This window comes from Lates calcarifer, linkage group LG12 (assembly GCF_001640805.2).
Source record: "Lates calcarifer isolate ASB-BC8 linkage group LG12, TLL_Latcal_v3, whole genome shotgun sequence".
NCBI lineage: Eukaryota > Metazoa > Chordata > Actinopteri > Centropomidae > Lates > Lates calcarifer.
Genome location: NC_066844.1, coordinates 10054583 through 10071646, shown reverse-complemented (window position 1 = coordinate 10071646; position 17064 = coordinate 10054583). Strand labels below are relative to the sequence as shown.

At 40.4% G+C, this 17064-nt stretch overlaps 1 protein-coding gene across 4 annotated transcripts in view; it reads left to right on the top strand.

Moving 5' to 3' along the window:
• plxnb1b (plexin b1b) overlaps positions 1 to 17064 on the top strand; it is an 84540-nt gene that overhangs the window by 55912 nt on the left and 11564 nt on the right. For all 4 annotated transcript variants that reach the window (XM_018667512.2, XM_018667511.2, XM_018667513.2 and 1 more), the window contains 16 exons: positions 3025 to 3133; positions 5413 to 5521; positions 6409 to 7356; positions 9549 to 9683; positions 9842 to 9964; positions 10078 to 10171; positions 10366 to 10532; positions 10710 to 10861; positions 11059 to 11164; positions 13050 to 13186; positions 13412 to 13588; positions 13666 to 13903; positions 14007 to 14249; positions 14548 to 14727; positions 14875 to 15023; positions 16694 to 16794. In XM_018667512.2, the coding sequence (XP_018523028.1) occupies positions 3025 to 3133; positions 5413 to 5521; positions 6409 to 7356; positions 9549 to 9683; positions 9842 to 9964; positions 10078 to 10171; positions 10366 to 10532; positions 10710 to 10861; positions 11059 to 11164; positions 13050 to 13186; positions 13412 to 13588; positions 13666 to 13903; positions 14007 to 14249; positions 14548 to 14727; positions 14875 to 15023; positions 16694 to 16794 (3168 nt within the window). The remainder of the gene's footprint in view (positions 1 to 3024; positions 3134 to 5412; positions 5522 to 6408; positions 7357 to 9548; positions 9684 to 9841; positions 9965 to 10077; positions 10172 to 10365; positions 10533 to 10709; positions 10862 to 11058; positions 11165 to 13049; positions 13187 to 13411; positions 13589 to 13665; positions 13904 to 14006; positions 14250 to 14547; positions 14728 to 14874; positions 15024 to 16693; positions 16795 to 17064) is intronic.

Genomic DNA, 17064 nt, shown 5'->3' with positions numbered 1-17064 from the left:
ACTACCAGTCAAAAGTTTGGACACACCTTCTCATTCAATGGATTCTATTTAGTTTTATTACTTTCTTCCTTGTAGATCAATATTGAAGACATCAAAACTAAGAAGAAATATGTATGGAATTATATAGTAAACAAAAAGTGTAAAACAAATCAGAATATGTTATATATTTTAGATTCTTCAAAGTTGGCACCTTTTGCTTTGATGACAGCTTTGCACACATTGACACATGGCATTCTCTTAGTCAGATTCATGAGACAGTCAGCTGGAATGGTATACAGTTAACAGGTGTGCCTTGTCAAGAGTTAATCTGTGGAATTTCTTGCCTTTGTGTTTGAGAACATCAGTTGTGTTGTGCAGAGGTAGGGTTGGTACACAGTGCTGTACAGTTGTCATGAACTGATTCAAATTCAGGACAAAAATGAGAGAGACCACACAAACAATCAAGGTTTATTATTAAATTAAATGTATTTAACTAATGACAAGTCAAAAGCAAAGTTTACTTAAAGTAGTAAAGTCAGTCAAATCAGTAATGTAGTGTGTTTGAATGAGTGGAAAGAATGTGTGGGTGTGAGCATAAAACTAAAGATAAGTCTAACAAAAATCCAAAGCAAAACCTCCAGCCCAAAGGTCCTGCCTGATGGTAGGAGAGAGAGAGCTGATAGCTCCAGTCTTCTTTTATAGCAATCAGGACCTGCGTGAACTCAGGTACTACTCCTAGTCACCTAGAAACCAAACAGAGAGGAAGGGGTCATGGGGTCGTCACACAGTTAATATAGTAGTCCATCATTACTTTAAAGGGATACCAAGAGTTACCTCTGCTGCAGAGGATGTTACGAGCCTCAGAAAATGCAAATTAGCAGCACCTCAGATTAGAGCCCACATAAATGTTTCAAAGAGTTCAAGTAGCAGACACATCAGATGTTCAGAGGAGACTGCGTGAATTTGCTTGGGACAAGAAATACAAGGAATAGACATTAGACCAGTGAAATCTGTTCTTTGGTCTGATGAGATTTTTTTGTCCCACCTGACATGTCTTGTGAGATGCACAAAAGGTGACCATGGGGCCTAGAGGAAGTGGTGTGATGGTGTGGGGGTGCTTTGCTGGTGACTGTTAGTGATTTATTCAAAATTACACTTGCACACTTAACCAGTATATATTAATAATATATAATAATATAATGTAGAAAATATAAAAAATGAAGAAAAACCACTGAATGAAAACATGTGTCCAAACCTTTGACTGGTATATATATAGCATACATACATGCAGATATACATAGATACAGATAAACATGTACATACACATATACGTTGCAAATACACATCTGCATAATTATAAATAGTTGAATAGTTAAATATGCATATGTAAATACATCCAATCTGGATGCTTCGCCATGAAACAGGAAGTTGTTGTAACTCCCATATGCCTGAACACATCTACATGACAATATTCAGCTGCAGTCACAGTGCCACCTAATGGAAACAGGAAATGACACATCAATGTACTCCTCCCATCAGCTTGATACAGATCTATTTCACATTTGGTGAGAAAGTGGCGAGAGTACTTATGAAGTTTGAGGGCAAAAGGAAAGAGGCTGGAGCCCCTCTTAGGGTCTGTCTGTGCAGGTGGCTGCCTTTGTCCATGATGGAAATGTGCGACTGATGGATGCAATAAGTGACTTTTGACTCATTAGTTCTGTGTCCTGCAGTCATCGCCATTGCAGAAGCGTGTTGTACGACCTGACCCGAAGGGTGCAGCGTGCGAGGGCCCGTGCAGCTTTAATCCATTTTTATTTTTTGAGCTTTTTATTGCTATAATAAGAAGATATGTAGAAAATAACCTTTGTTCGACTCTGTCTGAAATACTTATTGATAGATCTACTGTTGTAACGAGCCACACTCATCTGGATGAATTTTTTTTTAAGTCTCTTTGCAAGACATTCAGCAAAAGAGTCTTGATACCTTCATAAAAGGTTTGCTAAAAGTCTCTCTAATCAGTGTTATCTGCTCCAGGACTTTTACCTTTCTCATAAGATCTAATAGTTTGATATAACTCCTCCTTTGTAATAAGTCCCTCACAAGATTATTTTTTGTTCTCTCTTCACTTTGCAATGTTATTGTTGGAGCTAATATTTTAATGTGATAAATGCACTGCAGCATTCTGAAATTAATATGATTTTGGAAGGTATTTGTGTTGTTTCGCAAAACTTACAATAGTTTTTCAATAGTTGAATTTTCTGTTTTAATTTCCAAAACATTTTTCTTCACAGTATTTTTATGTGCCAAAAAAAAAGTATTTAGTCGCTTTCTCCCTCTTTTCTATCCATTCTATTCTACTTCTCTAATATGTTTGTTAGCTTTCTCAGCTGATTCTCTTTCCTTGCACTCCAAGTTTGTCCAATATAACTTTTTGTGTTAAACCGTCTGTCTCAGACATCAATGTTTTTTCTCTTTCCAAACGATGCTTAATTTAACTATACTGAATAGAGTGTCCCCTCAGGCTGCATTTGAAAGCTTCCCACATAGTTTTTGGATTACATTTTTTAACACCAAAAAAATCTTAAATTAATTTGTTTGTTATTTCTGTGAAATCACTATCTTCTAGTAATTCTTCATTTAGTTTCCAATATCCAGGGCCCCTATGAAACTTGGTCTTGACCTCATAAAACATGTTTTTGGCTGTGATATTAATGTGGTATCTCAAGCTTGGCGAATTTGGCACAAAACTTTGCCTTGACTCAAAGATTAACTGATCAGATTTTGGTGGTCAAGGTCACTGTAACTTCACAAAACATGTTTTTGGCCATAACTCACAAATTCACTACACTAATTAAGTGCAACTGGACTGAGTGACAAAAGCATTCAACTGCAGGGTTCCCACTTAATCTCACCCTGTTGAATAGATTGAGTCTCTTGAAAACATAATATGTCATAGTCTTTATGTGTAAGCCAAGTATAAATGTCTCCTACCCTACGTTTTAGCTCTTCCTCATGATATCTTTCTCTGTGTTTTGTTCTTCTCAGACTTTGTTACGGTCACATTGTCTCTTCGTTTCGGCGACATCACCGTCACAGCAAGGGATTTCATCTTCTATGACTGCATGGCTGTTAAGCAGCTGTCTGGCAGCATGCCGTGAGTTACCACTTATCATTTATTAGTTCTGTTCTATTCGTCTCTTCCTGACCCTCTCTGCTCATTACTAACTGCAGATCAGCCCCTCACCTGTCTGTCTTATGTATAAGCTTTAGCCTATAACTTACTGTGCCTGAATGCCAATAAAATTATAAAAGTCTTTTAAAACTCTCAGTAATTAGCAAGCCATGGTAATGATTGTATGGTGAGCTAAATATTATCTCACAACCGCATCATGCTTATTCATACCAAAGAGGAAATTCTATAAATAAGAAAATGTTTTAATGCTGCCAGTTTTCATAAATCACTTGTTTATGCCACTTAAAGCAAATCTTTGCATACAGTTGTTCTTCTGTGGGGCTCAATGATTATTTCATGAGTTACCTTTGTTTAAATAATTGTAATGATGGATAAAGTGAAAATAACACTGAGGAGCAACTTTCTGTGTGCTTAAAAGCAAATGATAATCCAAATATATCTGTTACAAGAAATTCATAAAGCTGTATTTAACGCTCTGTTATTAATCACAACTACATATTTGCAAATATTTTCTAAGAATCTTATATATCTCATTATACAAGAGAGCAACAAAATTATTTGTAGTCCCCTTCATTGCAAAAAAACTAAATTCTTATATACATATTTAAAAGAGTAAATAAAAACATAAAAAGTATCAAAAGATATGTGTATAAAGGAGTGTGTGCACGTGTAAAAAAAATAAATAGAACTTTTTAACTTTCAACTTCTGATGAAATATATCCATGTTAATTAACCCAAATTGACTGTAGTCATTCAGAATTTCTGTCTGCATGGTTTTGTAAAATAGGGGACGGCACGGTGGTACAGTGGTTAGCACTGTCGCCTCACAGCAAGAATGTTCCGCGTTCAAGCCTTGGGCTTTTCTGTGTGGAGTTTGCATGTTCTCCCTGTGCCTGCGTGGGTTTTCGCGGGGTAGCTTAGGTTAATTGGTGACTCTAAATTGCCCCTAGGTGTGAATGGTTCTTTGTCTATATATGTTGGCCCTGTGATGGACTGGCGATCTGTACAGGGTCCAATGACAGCTGGAATAGGCTCCAGCACCCCCTTAATGGATAAGCCTTTTTAGGGTAAATAGCTATCCTATCTTCTGCCTCAGCAAATGACAATGTGCCGTTACACTACGTGATTCAGACCAGCAGATACAGACATGAACCCAGTGAGAGCAAATGAATGACACTGGCTAATGACAGCGTCAGTCAGAAGTTGTGTTAGGATAAATAAAAATGGCAAAATGAATCCAAAATAAACCCCCGCTGATGGTGGTAAGAACCCACCCTACTGTGCTCATGCCGAAAAGTTAGTTTGGCAGTTAGTTCATTTTACCATTCTACCTTCTATCATTTCTTCTATCATTTTCTCTTTCACTCTTTTTCTCTTCTTTCTTTCTCTCTCTCCCTTTCAGCTCAACCAAGTATTTTACAACTTTATGATACTGCAGCAGCAATTTTTCACTGGAGCGGAGAGAATTCCGAGCAACTCTACCCTCTGTTTTCATCGAGTCTCTAACTAATATTGAGACAAGATCTGGTAGTAAAAGTTACAGCCTGTCACTGTTGCTCCTAAAGTACTCTATGTGTGAACTGCAAGGCAGCTGAAAAAAAGTGTAAAGAGTAGTCGACTGACAATCAGGGTCTTTGTCACTGATGCATCGAATAGTCAACCTTTATGGGGCAGCCTTAGAGCCTTACACTGTTTATACCCGTCAAGCTCCCATAGGCACAAGGAAATTGTAGGTACTATATTTTTTGTTCCATCTCTTCATATAGGCCTATCTGGGAAATGAGTGCAATAAACATATTGAAAAAAATTGTGACAGAGAATCACGATCTCAATTCTGAGCAAGAAAATCATGATTCAGCCCTACTTCCACTCAACTACAGCTAGAACTGTTTCCTGCTGCAGGTGTAGCAGCCTTCCTTTTTTCTTCCAACCATTCTGATAAGAAACTGAGGCCCAATTAATTTAGATTACTGATCTTTCTTACCGGTGGGGCACATTGGCAGCAATTGGATTCCTTTGTGTAGCACAGCCTACAGCAGTTGTATTCTCTATTTCTCTATTCTTATCTATCTTTTTCTCCTGTCCTGTCTCTTACTTTAGATAGGTCTATACCACTGCTATTAGACCACAACACTCTTCTTGTCAGAGTTTGTAACCCTGCCTCATTGTTTACCTCTCCTGTCCACAGAGGATATTATTTTATATCTCTAATCTGTACATTTTGTTATTTCTCTCTGCAGTTGCCGCGGTTGTGTTTTGAGCAAGTGGGGCTGTAACTGGTGTGTTCACCAACACTTGTGTACCCACAAGCCCACCTGTGAGGAGGGGGTGATCATCTACAACCAACACGTAAGTTACAGCCATGTAATTTTACAGCAGCAGAAAAATAGCACATAGATACTTGAACTCATGGGTTTCACACAACCACCAGTAATTTGTGGAAACATGAGAACTGACAGTAGACACTTGCGTCATAGATTGTTTACTTATATGGTCAGATTATTATAAATCAATTGTCGCTTACTACCAGTCACAATTGCAGATCTTCTGGTGCTCCTGATCATAAATATATATAAATATATATATTTTACAACCTACATTGTTTACACTAATGTTTTCTAGCTTGCTTTTCATTTTCTTTCCTTCCTTTTTGCTGTTGCATTGCTATGTTTCTTAGCATGATACTGAAATGGCACTAAACATTGATAGGAATGCATATTGTGTCACACACTGGTGTGTGTCCTTACACGCCTTCATGAGATACCATCCGAACGTGCACCCACCCTTAAAAACAGAGCTTCATTGTGCTGCTAGTGATCAAAACAGCAAACAACAAACTTCACAGGAAGTTAAGGAGGCGAGACAATGTAAATGAGTAGTGTATAAATTATACCTTTAATACACTCCTTTATGTTAAAGTAATAAAATAATAGAATAAAGATTTGATTTTTGAGAGTACTTAAGAGGAGTATTTTTGATTTTTAAGGACCTGATGATAAGTAGATAAATGTACATTCATTAATGTATGAAGCAAATGTTTGCTTGTGGCTCATTTGCCAATACAATACTACTATTATTGTGCTTATGTCATAAACAATAATAACAGCAGCTCATGTGTTCAGCATCATATTTAGTTGCAATTTTTGGTTCGTTACATTTTATTTTGTGTGTGTGTGTGTTTTTTTTTCTGTCTGTTTTATTTCTCTCCTCTTTTGTTTCCCATCCCCCTCCCCCAGTTTGAACTCCCCACCTCAGCTCCTCCCCCAACTAAACCTAATAAAGTCATCACAACACCCAGTACCACAACAACTGCTCCAACAACCACCACTATGTCAACCACCACAACTCCCTCTACGACAACAACAGCAACTCTTCCTACAACAACAACCACCATAGCCCCTGTCACTGTAGCCCCCACTCAGGAGCCAACCACCCCTCCTAAGCCTACTGCTCCACCCACAACCACCATCAGCCCTGAGCTGACCAACCCATCCACTATCTTATCCCCTCAGCCTGCCACTACCCTGTCACCCACCACAGCAGCCCTGACCACACCTCCACCTCCAGAGGGCATCACCAGGAAGGCAGAAGGGACTGAGGCAGGAGAGCTAGTCGTTGTCACCCAAAGTAACACCAAAGGTGCTGCAGTTACACCCAGTGTTGTCATGGTAGCTGCAGAGTTGGTGCCTGTCACTATGGCTGATGGTCTAAGTGGAGATCTGGAGCCTGCGATGCCTCTCATGATCCCAGACTTTTCTCTGGAGGTGGTAACGGACTCGCCTCACACGGACACCGATGAAGCTGAGGGAACGCTGAGCCCCACCGGGCATCCCACACTGGCTTCATCTGGCTTTCCCCCACTCACACTTATCCCTGTGGGCAAACCAGCCACCTCTGAGCCCTCCCTCTACCTAGACCTGACCCAGACACCTATCCCAATGCCCACACATGGCACAGATGCAGAAAGCCCAGGTACTGACCCTGAGGTGCTCCTCTGGTCAAAGGAAGAAGTGGATGACCATGCTAAGGTTGCTGTCCAGTCAGAAAATGACACAACCACATTTTCAGCTGCCACTGTGTTATCAGGTGATGGTGATGTTGACCACACCCCTCCATCCTATCACCTGTTGGACATTGACTCAGAACTGGACTATCAGTATGATCCAGCTGATGCTGTCCTCCCGGTGAGTTCAGCCACCTCCTTTGGCCTTCCTTTGGCCTCCTCCTTCTTCTTCTTCTACAACTTCTTCCTCTCAGAGCTTCAGCAGCCTCCCAACTTTCCCAACTCCTGACTGGGCTATTTATTCCTACTATGGGAACAAAGCTCAGACCAGCTTCACGGTTTTTCCTTTTTTCCCTGCTCCTCCCCTACCATCTGATACCTGTGTTCTTTTTGTTGTTTTGCTTTACAGACTGATCCCAAGAAAAACGATTGCTTCAGTGTGAGCTACAGTGGTTGTTTGCTGTGCAGATTAAATTGCAATTAAAGCATAAACAAGGCTCTCAATAAAAGAGACATTGCATCAAGCACAACAATTAAGTAACCTACAAAAAGCACAGGTTTTTAAAAGCTCTCATTAAAGGGACAGACCTAATACACTGCATACACAGTTATTAGGCAAGTGTATTTCTGAGGATTCATTTTATTGTTGAACAAATACAGTGCTCACAACTACAGCCAATCCAAAATGTTAATAAACCTCAAACCTGAAAATTTAACAAAGGAAAAGTGAATTTTGGCTTTCTCAGGAGAATATATACATGTGTGGACAATTAGTAGGCAACTACTAATGTGCAAAATGATTATGCAACTAAATGAAAAACTAAAATGTTCCCATCTCGCTTTCATTTATCAGAGTAAGAATAACAAATTAACAACTCAAATGTTATTTTCTTGAATCTGTTGACGATCAACTGTTCATGCAGCAGCAACCACAGCCCCCCAAATGCTGTTCAAATAGGTGTATTGTCTTTTCTCAACTGTAAATCTCACGTTTAAGAAGGGCCCACAAGTTCTCAATAGGGTTTAGGTCAGGTGAGGAAGGGGGCCATGTCATTATTCTGTCATCCTTAAGGACTTTGCTGGCTAGCCATGCAGTGGAGTTCTTGCACTGATGCATGTGATGGAGCAATGTCCTGCATAAAAATCATCTTGAATGATGCAGACTTTTACTGTACCACTGCTTGAAAGAAAGTATCTTCTAAAAACTGGCAGTAGGTTTGGGAGTTGATTTTAAGTCCATCTTCAACACAAAAAGGTCCTAACTAGCTCATTCTTAATAATATCAACCCATACCAGTACCCCACCTCCACCTTTCTGGTCGTGTTTCAGCCTTCCTTACAGTGGGACACTCCAGGTAGGTTGCATTTCTGGAAGCACTGGAGGATAATGGGTTCCTGGTAGTTTAACGTTTAATTCTTCTCAAGTCTTTAGCAGTTAATTTGTGTCTTTTTTCTCCAGACATTTCTTGCAACCCTGTTGCCTATTTGCAACAAAACGTTTGATTGTTTGGTGATCACACCTCAATAGCTTAGCTACTTCAAGAGTGCTGCGTCCCTCTGAAAGGCATTTTACAATTTTTGACTTTTCTAATTCTGTTAAATCTCTTTTTTGGCCCATTTTGTCTGAGGTAAAGAAAGCTGCCTCATAATTATGCACACCTTGATATAGAGCATTGATCACTTTAGGCCACACCCTCCCTCATTACACAAATACACACCTGATGCTTAAATCCAATAAGCATCAAAGTTTATATAGCTTGGAGTTGGGAAATATGCATAAAAATAATATGGTCAAAATATGCACTTGCCTAATAATTGTGCATGCAATGTATGTGTAGGCATTAGGTTCCACAGTTTGGAATTACAATGAAAAAATGCAATAAGTTTATCAAACAGCCTGTGTTATTGGCTGAACAGCAATTTAATCCTATACTTAGTTTCAAAATGACTAGATAGAGTGTTTAAAAAAGGCAAGTAACCCCCATTAACAAACAAGACATTTGATGGAAAACAGAATCTTAACAGGAATCTTAAGGCAACTATCCTCAGCTCAGCTTATAGGAATTAAATTTCCAAATTTGATGCCCTCCAAGCTGTAGTATAAAAAAAAAGTGGGATAATTTTTTATTTCCAAATAATTTTTATTATTTTTTATTTTTTATTTCCAAAAAAAATAATATAGTCACATAAAAAATACACATAGTGTCTTTAATAGTAACAGTAAATGGTTTGTTTAACTTGTATGTCAAAGTACCACCTCCCAGAATTATATGGAAATATTGTGTGTGTGTGTGTGCATGTGTGCATGCAAACATAGCCAGAGAGTGAAGAAGAGAGGACTTAATACCTTGTGTGTGTGTATGTTGATCAACAGGGGGATGAGGGCTCCTACATCAGCTGGGGTTCCTCAGCTTGTCCCTGTGTGGAGAAGGTCCAGGGTTCATCACTACTCCCTGTTAGAACAGAGAGGAAGATCACTTTAATGGCCCGCAACCTGCACCTCTATCAGGTACAAAGTACACTCAAACACACACATACACACACACACACACACACACACACACACACACACACACGCAGACTCTCAGCTGCAACACATGTCAGGAATGATTCTATTTGCCAGGTCAGTGATGTCTATACCAAACACAAGTTTTTTTGTGTATACAGGACACAGAGCTGGACTATGAGTGTGTGTTGGTCATTGAAGGGCAGACAGTGGTGGTGGATGCCTACGTGGAAACTGATGATATGAATCCATTCGACTTTGACATCACCTGTCAATTACACCAGGTCTGATAATGTTTCAGTCATTGTGTCTATTTTGATGTCTTACGTTGTGACTGTGTAAGAACTAAGTGAGTGTATTTCTTTTACTTCAAATGAAACCATTGCTGTTTGTCCAGTACACATATTCAGCTCCAGTAGAAGAATACAATGCCATGGTGTATGTGAAGAGGAGGGACACGTTCCATGTGGACAGCTCTACAGATCTTTATGGTGAGGTCAAAGTAATCAAGAGTTAAATTTGATTGTGCTATATTAGATTTTATTCTCTCTTTTAAAGCAAACCTGCTCCTTTGTTATCATATTGTGATTATTGTCATTGAGTATTGTTAGAGGTCTTTTATCCAATGACCCGGCAAAAGCTTTAAACATTGAGTGATGCCTCTCTCTGTCTGTTGTCCCATCAGTAACTCTATACAACTGCTCTGTTGGCCGATCTGACTGCAGCCGCTGCTATACAGCTGATGAGAAGTATGGTTGTGTGTGGTGTGGCACTGTTCAGGCCAGTTGCTTGTATTCAGACTCCTGCAGTGAACCTGTGCAGCACACGTGCCCTGCTCCTGTTATACATTCAGTGAGTACAGACCTCTCACTTGCCTCTTTAATTTCAGATCAGAGCTGTTTCTTTACCACCAATATTTGCATTGGAACTGAGATAAACTTGCACTTGAAAATAAGACATCAATAGAAAGGTTACAATAAACATCCCAAATGTTTCTTGTCACCTAAAGCATTTTTTGACTTGCCTCAGATTGAGCCTCTCTCCAGCCTGTTGGAAGGAGGCACCATGGTGACCATCTCAGGTTCTAACCTTGGCCAGAAGGCTGAAGATATCCTTGACTCTGTATCAGTAGCAGGGGTGGCCTGCACTGTCATCCCCCATCTCTATGAGGTCTCCTCTAGGTACAGACCGGCTGTTTCTGTCTTAATTTTTTTTTTTTTTTTTTTTAGGAATTTGATAGAATATGATGTAGATTGAGATGATTTCTTCAGTAAATAGGAGTGTGAAAAGGAAAGTGTTTCACCTGTTGTCCAGCTAAATTTTCAAGGTGTATGTACATTTTTAAACAACCATCCCAAGTGTGATGTATGTCTTCCAGGATTGTGTGCAGGACCCAAGCCAGTGGTGGAGAGAAGGTGGGCCCTGTCTCTGTTAAAGTGAGTGGAGGAGAGTTTGGCCTGTCCAGCCAGACATTCAGCTACCAGGTACATTAGATTAAATGTAATTACTGTGTATTAGATCAGGTTTTGTTCATCTGTGGAAATTAGGTTGTTGCAGCTGCAAATAGCTATTGCATAAGTTGGAAACAAAACAAAACAAAAAACATTAAAATGTCTGAGACATGTAGTTAATACAAATAAGAGAAACTAAACTTGTGCCTGGTGATTTCATAATATGATAAAATCAGCATTCATCAGCATGGAACTAGCCTGCAGCTAACAGTTATTTAAATTTTCAGTTAATCTCTGGATTTCTTTTTTAGTCAGTCATTTGGTGTATAAAATGTCAGAAAATAGTGAAAATAATCCATCACAATTTTTAAAATGGTGGTTTTGTCTGACCGAAAAGAGAGTATTTGACACATTTTCCCCATAGGTGACATTAACAAGATTATTGAAATTATTTGACCTGTTAATGATACATTTCATTGACTAACTGATTTCTGATCTGCATGGAATATAGTAACATCAGCAAATTGCACAACAAGCCTGTTCGTTCAAGGGACGTTAAATTTTACCCATTAAGGTGTGGAAACATAATGCGCACATTTTGCAGTTTTGTTATTAAAATTAAAGAGGGAATTGGCCATGGCCCATATCATGAGATTCAGTTAAAGTCAGGGATATAAGGCATGTAAGGTTTTTGAATATGTGATGTACAATGTGGGAGTTACCGGCCAAAACATCCTTACCTTTGTAAGTAAGTCAACGTGTCTGACATACAGTGCTTCATTCTATAAGTCCCCTAAAAATTTCCTTTACATAAAAAATAAAAATAAATGAAAAATCTGAGTGATTTATAGCAAGGTTCTCACTACCACTAGTACTGGGAGCCCAAAGGGATTCAGCTCCCTCTGTGTTATAACACTGATGAACACTTCCTCATGAAGTCACAGATCCACAAATGCCATCTCTGTTTAGCTGACCTGTAATGTGTAAGATGAACCCATGGTGATTAATGTGTCGCCAACAGTGGACTGGCAGTGCTCTCTGGTGGACAAACAATAGTGCAATAGTGATACTGGTAATTAAATTGCTCATGCACTTATCTTTTCTTATCTAGCTTTTCATTCCTCTAATTTTTTCTTACCTATTAACTTAAAATGGCAAATTTCCCACTGTATCAGTCAGGCTCAGATCCTCAGCCCAGGGCAATATAAATTGCAAAGAGAGCTATCCTTTCAGCTGGTTAAATTAGATTAGATTAGATTAGATTAGAGACTTTATTTGTCATTTGCACAGGTACATGTAAGTACAAGCACATTGGAATTATTGTGCGTTTGTCTGAGTTGCTGAAGATTTCTTGAAAAAGATACAATATAAAAAATATGATATAACACAATGTGAAACAATAAGAGAACATAACATAGACATAAAAGATCAAATAAAATATAAACAAACAAAATAAGTATATATGTACATACAATATGTGCAATATATGTACAATAGCAGCATGTCAGATTTTTATTGCACCAGTTTGGGTTGTAAACTCTATTATCTGTAGTGTTACGTGATTTGTGGAGTGAGCTAGTTCCATCCTTCTTTGATATCCTGTGCCACTCATTTTTGCCAGTGGTGGCTGAAAAGAAGCTGTGTTGGAGGCGAGCCCTGCGAGCGCAGATGCTCACTGGCCTGCGGTGTCTCAGGTTGTAGCCTGAATCCACCCACTGAAACAGAGCATGAGCTGGGTGATGTTTGTCCCTTAGGATACTTCTATTAGGTGCTTTCCTCTGGCAGTGCTGGGTGTATATAATGTCCATGGAGGGGAGACTGGAGTCAACAACCCTTTTTGCAGTTCCTCTGTGTGTTTGTGTGGCTAATGCAATTCTAACTTGCTTTTTCTTCCTTCTTCCTTCCTATCCCCTGTCAGGACCCATTTGTGATGGGGGTGTCACCTGAAAGGGGACCCAAGGCTGGAGGAACATCCCTGACAATCACTGGGCGAAACCTGCTGACGGGCCGCCCCTCTGACCTCACCATCGCTGTCGGAGGAGTGCCCTGTATCATGTGAGACACACACTTAAACACACACACACACACAGAGGTGGACATGTTTTATTGGTTGAAAGATGATGAGTCTGTTGTTGGTTCAAAGCCAGATTTAATGTAGATCCCGCTATCGCCTGCTTCCTCTCTCAGTTTGTCAGTCTGACCCTTCTTAAATCACAGCGTTGGCGTAAAAGTGTCTGTCTCTCTTATGTGCCTCCACCTCTTCCTCCTACGTCTCCACAGTGTATCAGAAGTGCAGAGGTCAAGTGTTCAGTGTGTGACAGGCAGCAGCAATAAGACAGGAGATCATCAGATCACCCTGCATTACGGCAGGAGCCAGCGTCACCTCCACACTTCACCCTACTGCTACACCCAAAACCCCAACATCACCCATGCCATGCCAGCCAAGAGCTTCATGAGGTAAGTCTAATGGTCTCATCATCAATTCCCCACCTTGCCCCTCCTGTTCCCTAAGTTGTTTGGTTTCTCTTTTTTAGTGGCGGTCGACTGATCTTTGTGTCAGGCCACAATCTGGACGTGGTACAGGAGCCCCGGATGGTAGTGACAGTCACTCCCTTCGAGTCCATCACCCAGAACAAAATGAGGAGGAGGAGGAGGAGGAGGAGGAGGTGGAGTACAGAGCAGAGGGAGGACACACAGAGGACACTGGAAAGGCCGGTCAGGATGGTTTCTGACCCTGTCTGTCCAGGAGACCCAGTCTGCTCTGTCAAACAGGTCTGTGTGTTTGGACATAATAACATCTTTTAAAAACGGATGAAAACCACATTACCACTCCCTTTTACTAACCATATTTTCTGTACACTCCTCATCTCATTAGTTCATGGAGCGCTGTGAGGTGAACTCCTCCTCCCTCATCCTGTGCCGCTCTCCAATGGTGGATTCCTCCATCTGGGGGTCAAAGGTCACAGTGGAATTTCTGTTGGATAACCTGCACTTTGACTTCAGCAGTGTGAACCCCCAGGCCTTCAGCTATGAGTCCAACCCTGTCCTACGCCGTCTGAACCAGCAGGAACCTTTGAAGGCCTACAGATACAACCCTGGCAGTTTCATCCAGCTGGAGGTAAGAGGAGAGACAGTGATAGACAGGCCATTCTGGACGTCTTAGTCCTACTCACTAAAAACCATAACCAGGTGTATCTGTTAATTCATGTCACTTTTGCCTCTTTGGGGTGCTGCATGTGTCCAAACAGGCCATTTGAACAGAAATCATCCACCAAAAACAGCACTGTTTGGTCTCAAACTATTTAACAAAGTGTTTAATATGTAATTTTTGTCATTACACATTAAGAACAGACAACAGGGACTGGAAGTTAAACTAGATAAAATCTAAACTCTTTTCGATGTCCATGTGTTTTCAGGGAGAAAACCTGGACTTGGCCATCACTAAGGAAGAGGTGGTTGTGTTGGTCGGGGAGGGTGTATGTGCTGTGAAGACTTTGACCAGAAACCATCTCTACTGTGAGCCCCCACCTCAGCAGCCCGCACCAGGACCCAGCAGCAAGAAACGAGAGGGCGCTGACAATCTTCCAGAGTTCACTGTGAGTGCACCTGCTTTTACTTTCTAGTCACAGAAAAGTCAGCAAAGGAGAGTTGTTACTGTGTAAGCACCTGACATTGATATTCACTGCTGTTGGAAGCCTCTTACTTTTTGATTAAGAGCCCTGTGTGGTATGTGTGTGTTGCAGGTCCAAATCGGCAACCTGAACTTTTCTCTTGGTAAAGTTCTGTATGACAACTTAAGCCTGTCTACCTTTCCCCTGGAGGCCCAGATTGGAGTCGGAGTTGGGGCATCCATAGTGGCCCTCATTGTCCTCATTATTGTGCTCATCTACAGGTCAGCTGACGGACTGTATGTTTTGTTTGAGTGTGCTTATTGTGCAGTTAAGTACAGAAAAGAAATATGAAAAATGGACTGTACTTATATAGCGCTCTTCTAGTTGTTTCAACCACTAAGAGCACTTCACACTACAGGTCACATTCACCCATTTACAGCTCTTGTTCTATATATATACAAAGTACCCTCTAACACATATACACACTTTCATACTCCGATGCCACATCAGAGGCAATGTGGGGTTCAGTATCTTGGATACTAGCCCAAGGATACTGGAGGAGTCAGGGATCAAACCACTGACCTTCCGGTTTGGTCCAGACATTAACATATGATATTGTCATTGTCTGTAAAATTCTGGACTACTATTAACACTATGGAGCAAAATTTCACTGGCACTGAGAACTAACTAGGGCCTGGTAACAAACTTTTAAAGACTAAATTTGAATAGAATGCCCCTTTCAAAAAATGCACATCATTTGGTAAGTCTGAAGGCAATTTTACACATCTGAATAGAATGCTGTCAGATTACCATAAAGGCTAAAGTGGCACAAGATAAAAAATGCAGCAAGATACTATATGTCTTCTTAAATTCTTGATTCTTAAAACTGAGTGGCTTTAGAGAACATTTAGACCCCTTCACTTTTTGCATACTTCAGTGTTTGGTATATTTAATTTTAAATGGGTGAATCAAAGCATTTTTCCCCTATAGGTCTACAGATCGGGAACGCCTAATGAAAACAAAAAGTGAAAACATGTTTTCAGACCTTTTGATTGATTGATTCAACATAGTTTAGAAAGGCACACACCTTTCTATATAAGGTCAGACAAGAGCAAGAGTAAAAAAGCATTGCTAAATCTTTGAATGGAATGGAAGAAGTTTGGAACTAGGACTTTTCCTGACTAATCAGATGAGAATGGCCTTGGTCAGGGAGGAAACCAAGAACCCAGTGGTCACTCTTAACTGCTTAAGAGGTCCTCTGTAGAGATGGGAGAGCCTGCCACAAGGATGACCATCTCAGCAGCATTCCATTCATCAGAACTGTATGGTAGAATGGCTAGACAGAAGCCCCTTTGTTAAAGGCATATGACAGTCCATTTGAAGGAAACTCTTTGTGAAAAAACTCCAAGCACTATGTCTGGCAAACACTAGGCACTGCTCATGATCTGGCTAATACCATCCCTACAGTGACGCATGATCGTGGCAGCGTCATGCTATCTGGGTGCTTATCAGTGGCAGGAACAGGGAGACTGATCAGAAAAGAAAGAAAACCTGTTCCAGAGTCCTGTCAGCACAACAATGACCCAATGCATAGTTTGTTTCTGAACAATGACTGCTCTTGATTGCCCCAGATAAAGCCCTAACTTAAACCCCATAGAGTGTCTGTGGAGACACCTGGAGATGGATACTTCCCATCCAATCTATGTGCATTAACAGGTTTCATTGCATTGACCACCCAGTTTTACTCATTTGAGTTCACAGTTACAGCTTAATGTGTTACGGAATTTCAGACAAACCAACATTTGTTGCTATCACGATGGAACTCTGATGAGTTTTTTTGTTCATTTTTACAATTCCACTGGATTCCCACTAATCCAGTGTGAAACTAGTATTACTTGTCCTCTGTTCCCTGTGTCTGTTAACTCTCTGCCTCTGTCTGTGTTGGTGTCAGGAGAAAAAGTAAGCAGGCCCTGAGGGACTACAAGAAGGTCCAGATCCAACTTGAGAATTTGGAGACCAGTGTGAGAGACCGCTGCAAGAAAGAGTTCACAGGTAAGTGTATAAGAGTAGTAAAGTTACATGACTAAGGAGCAAGGAGACTTTGAGAGAAGAGCCAGAAACAGAAGAGCAAGAAATTTTGTTTTACTTTGTGGAGGCTGACAAGTCAACTTTGTTATCGCAATATCCCTATGAAATGATCCTATTTCATCACTCCTTCTGGATGAAATGTTCCTTACATCCCACATGGCTGCTACAGAGGCTTGAGATCTCAGTAGAACAACACCCTCTGACCTTTCACCCCTTCTCATTCACCCTGTCACA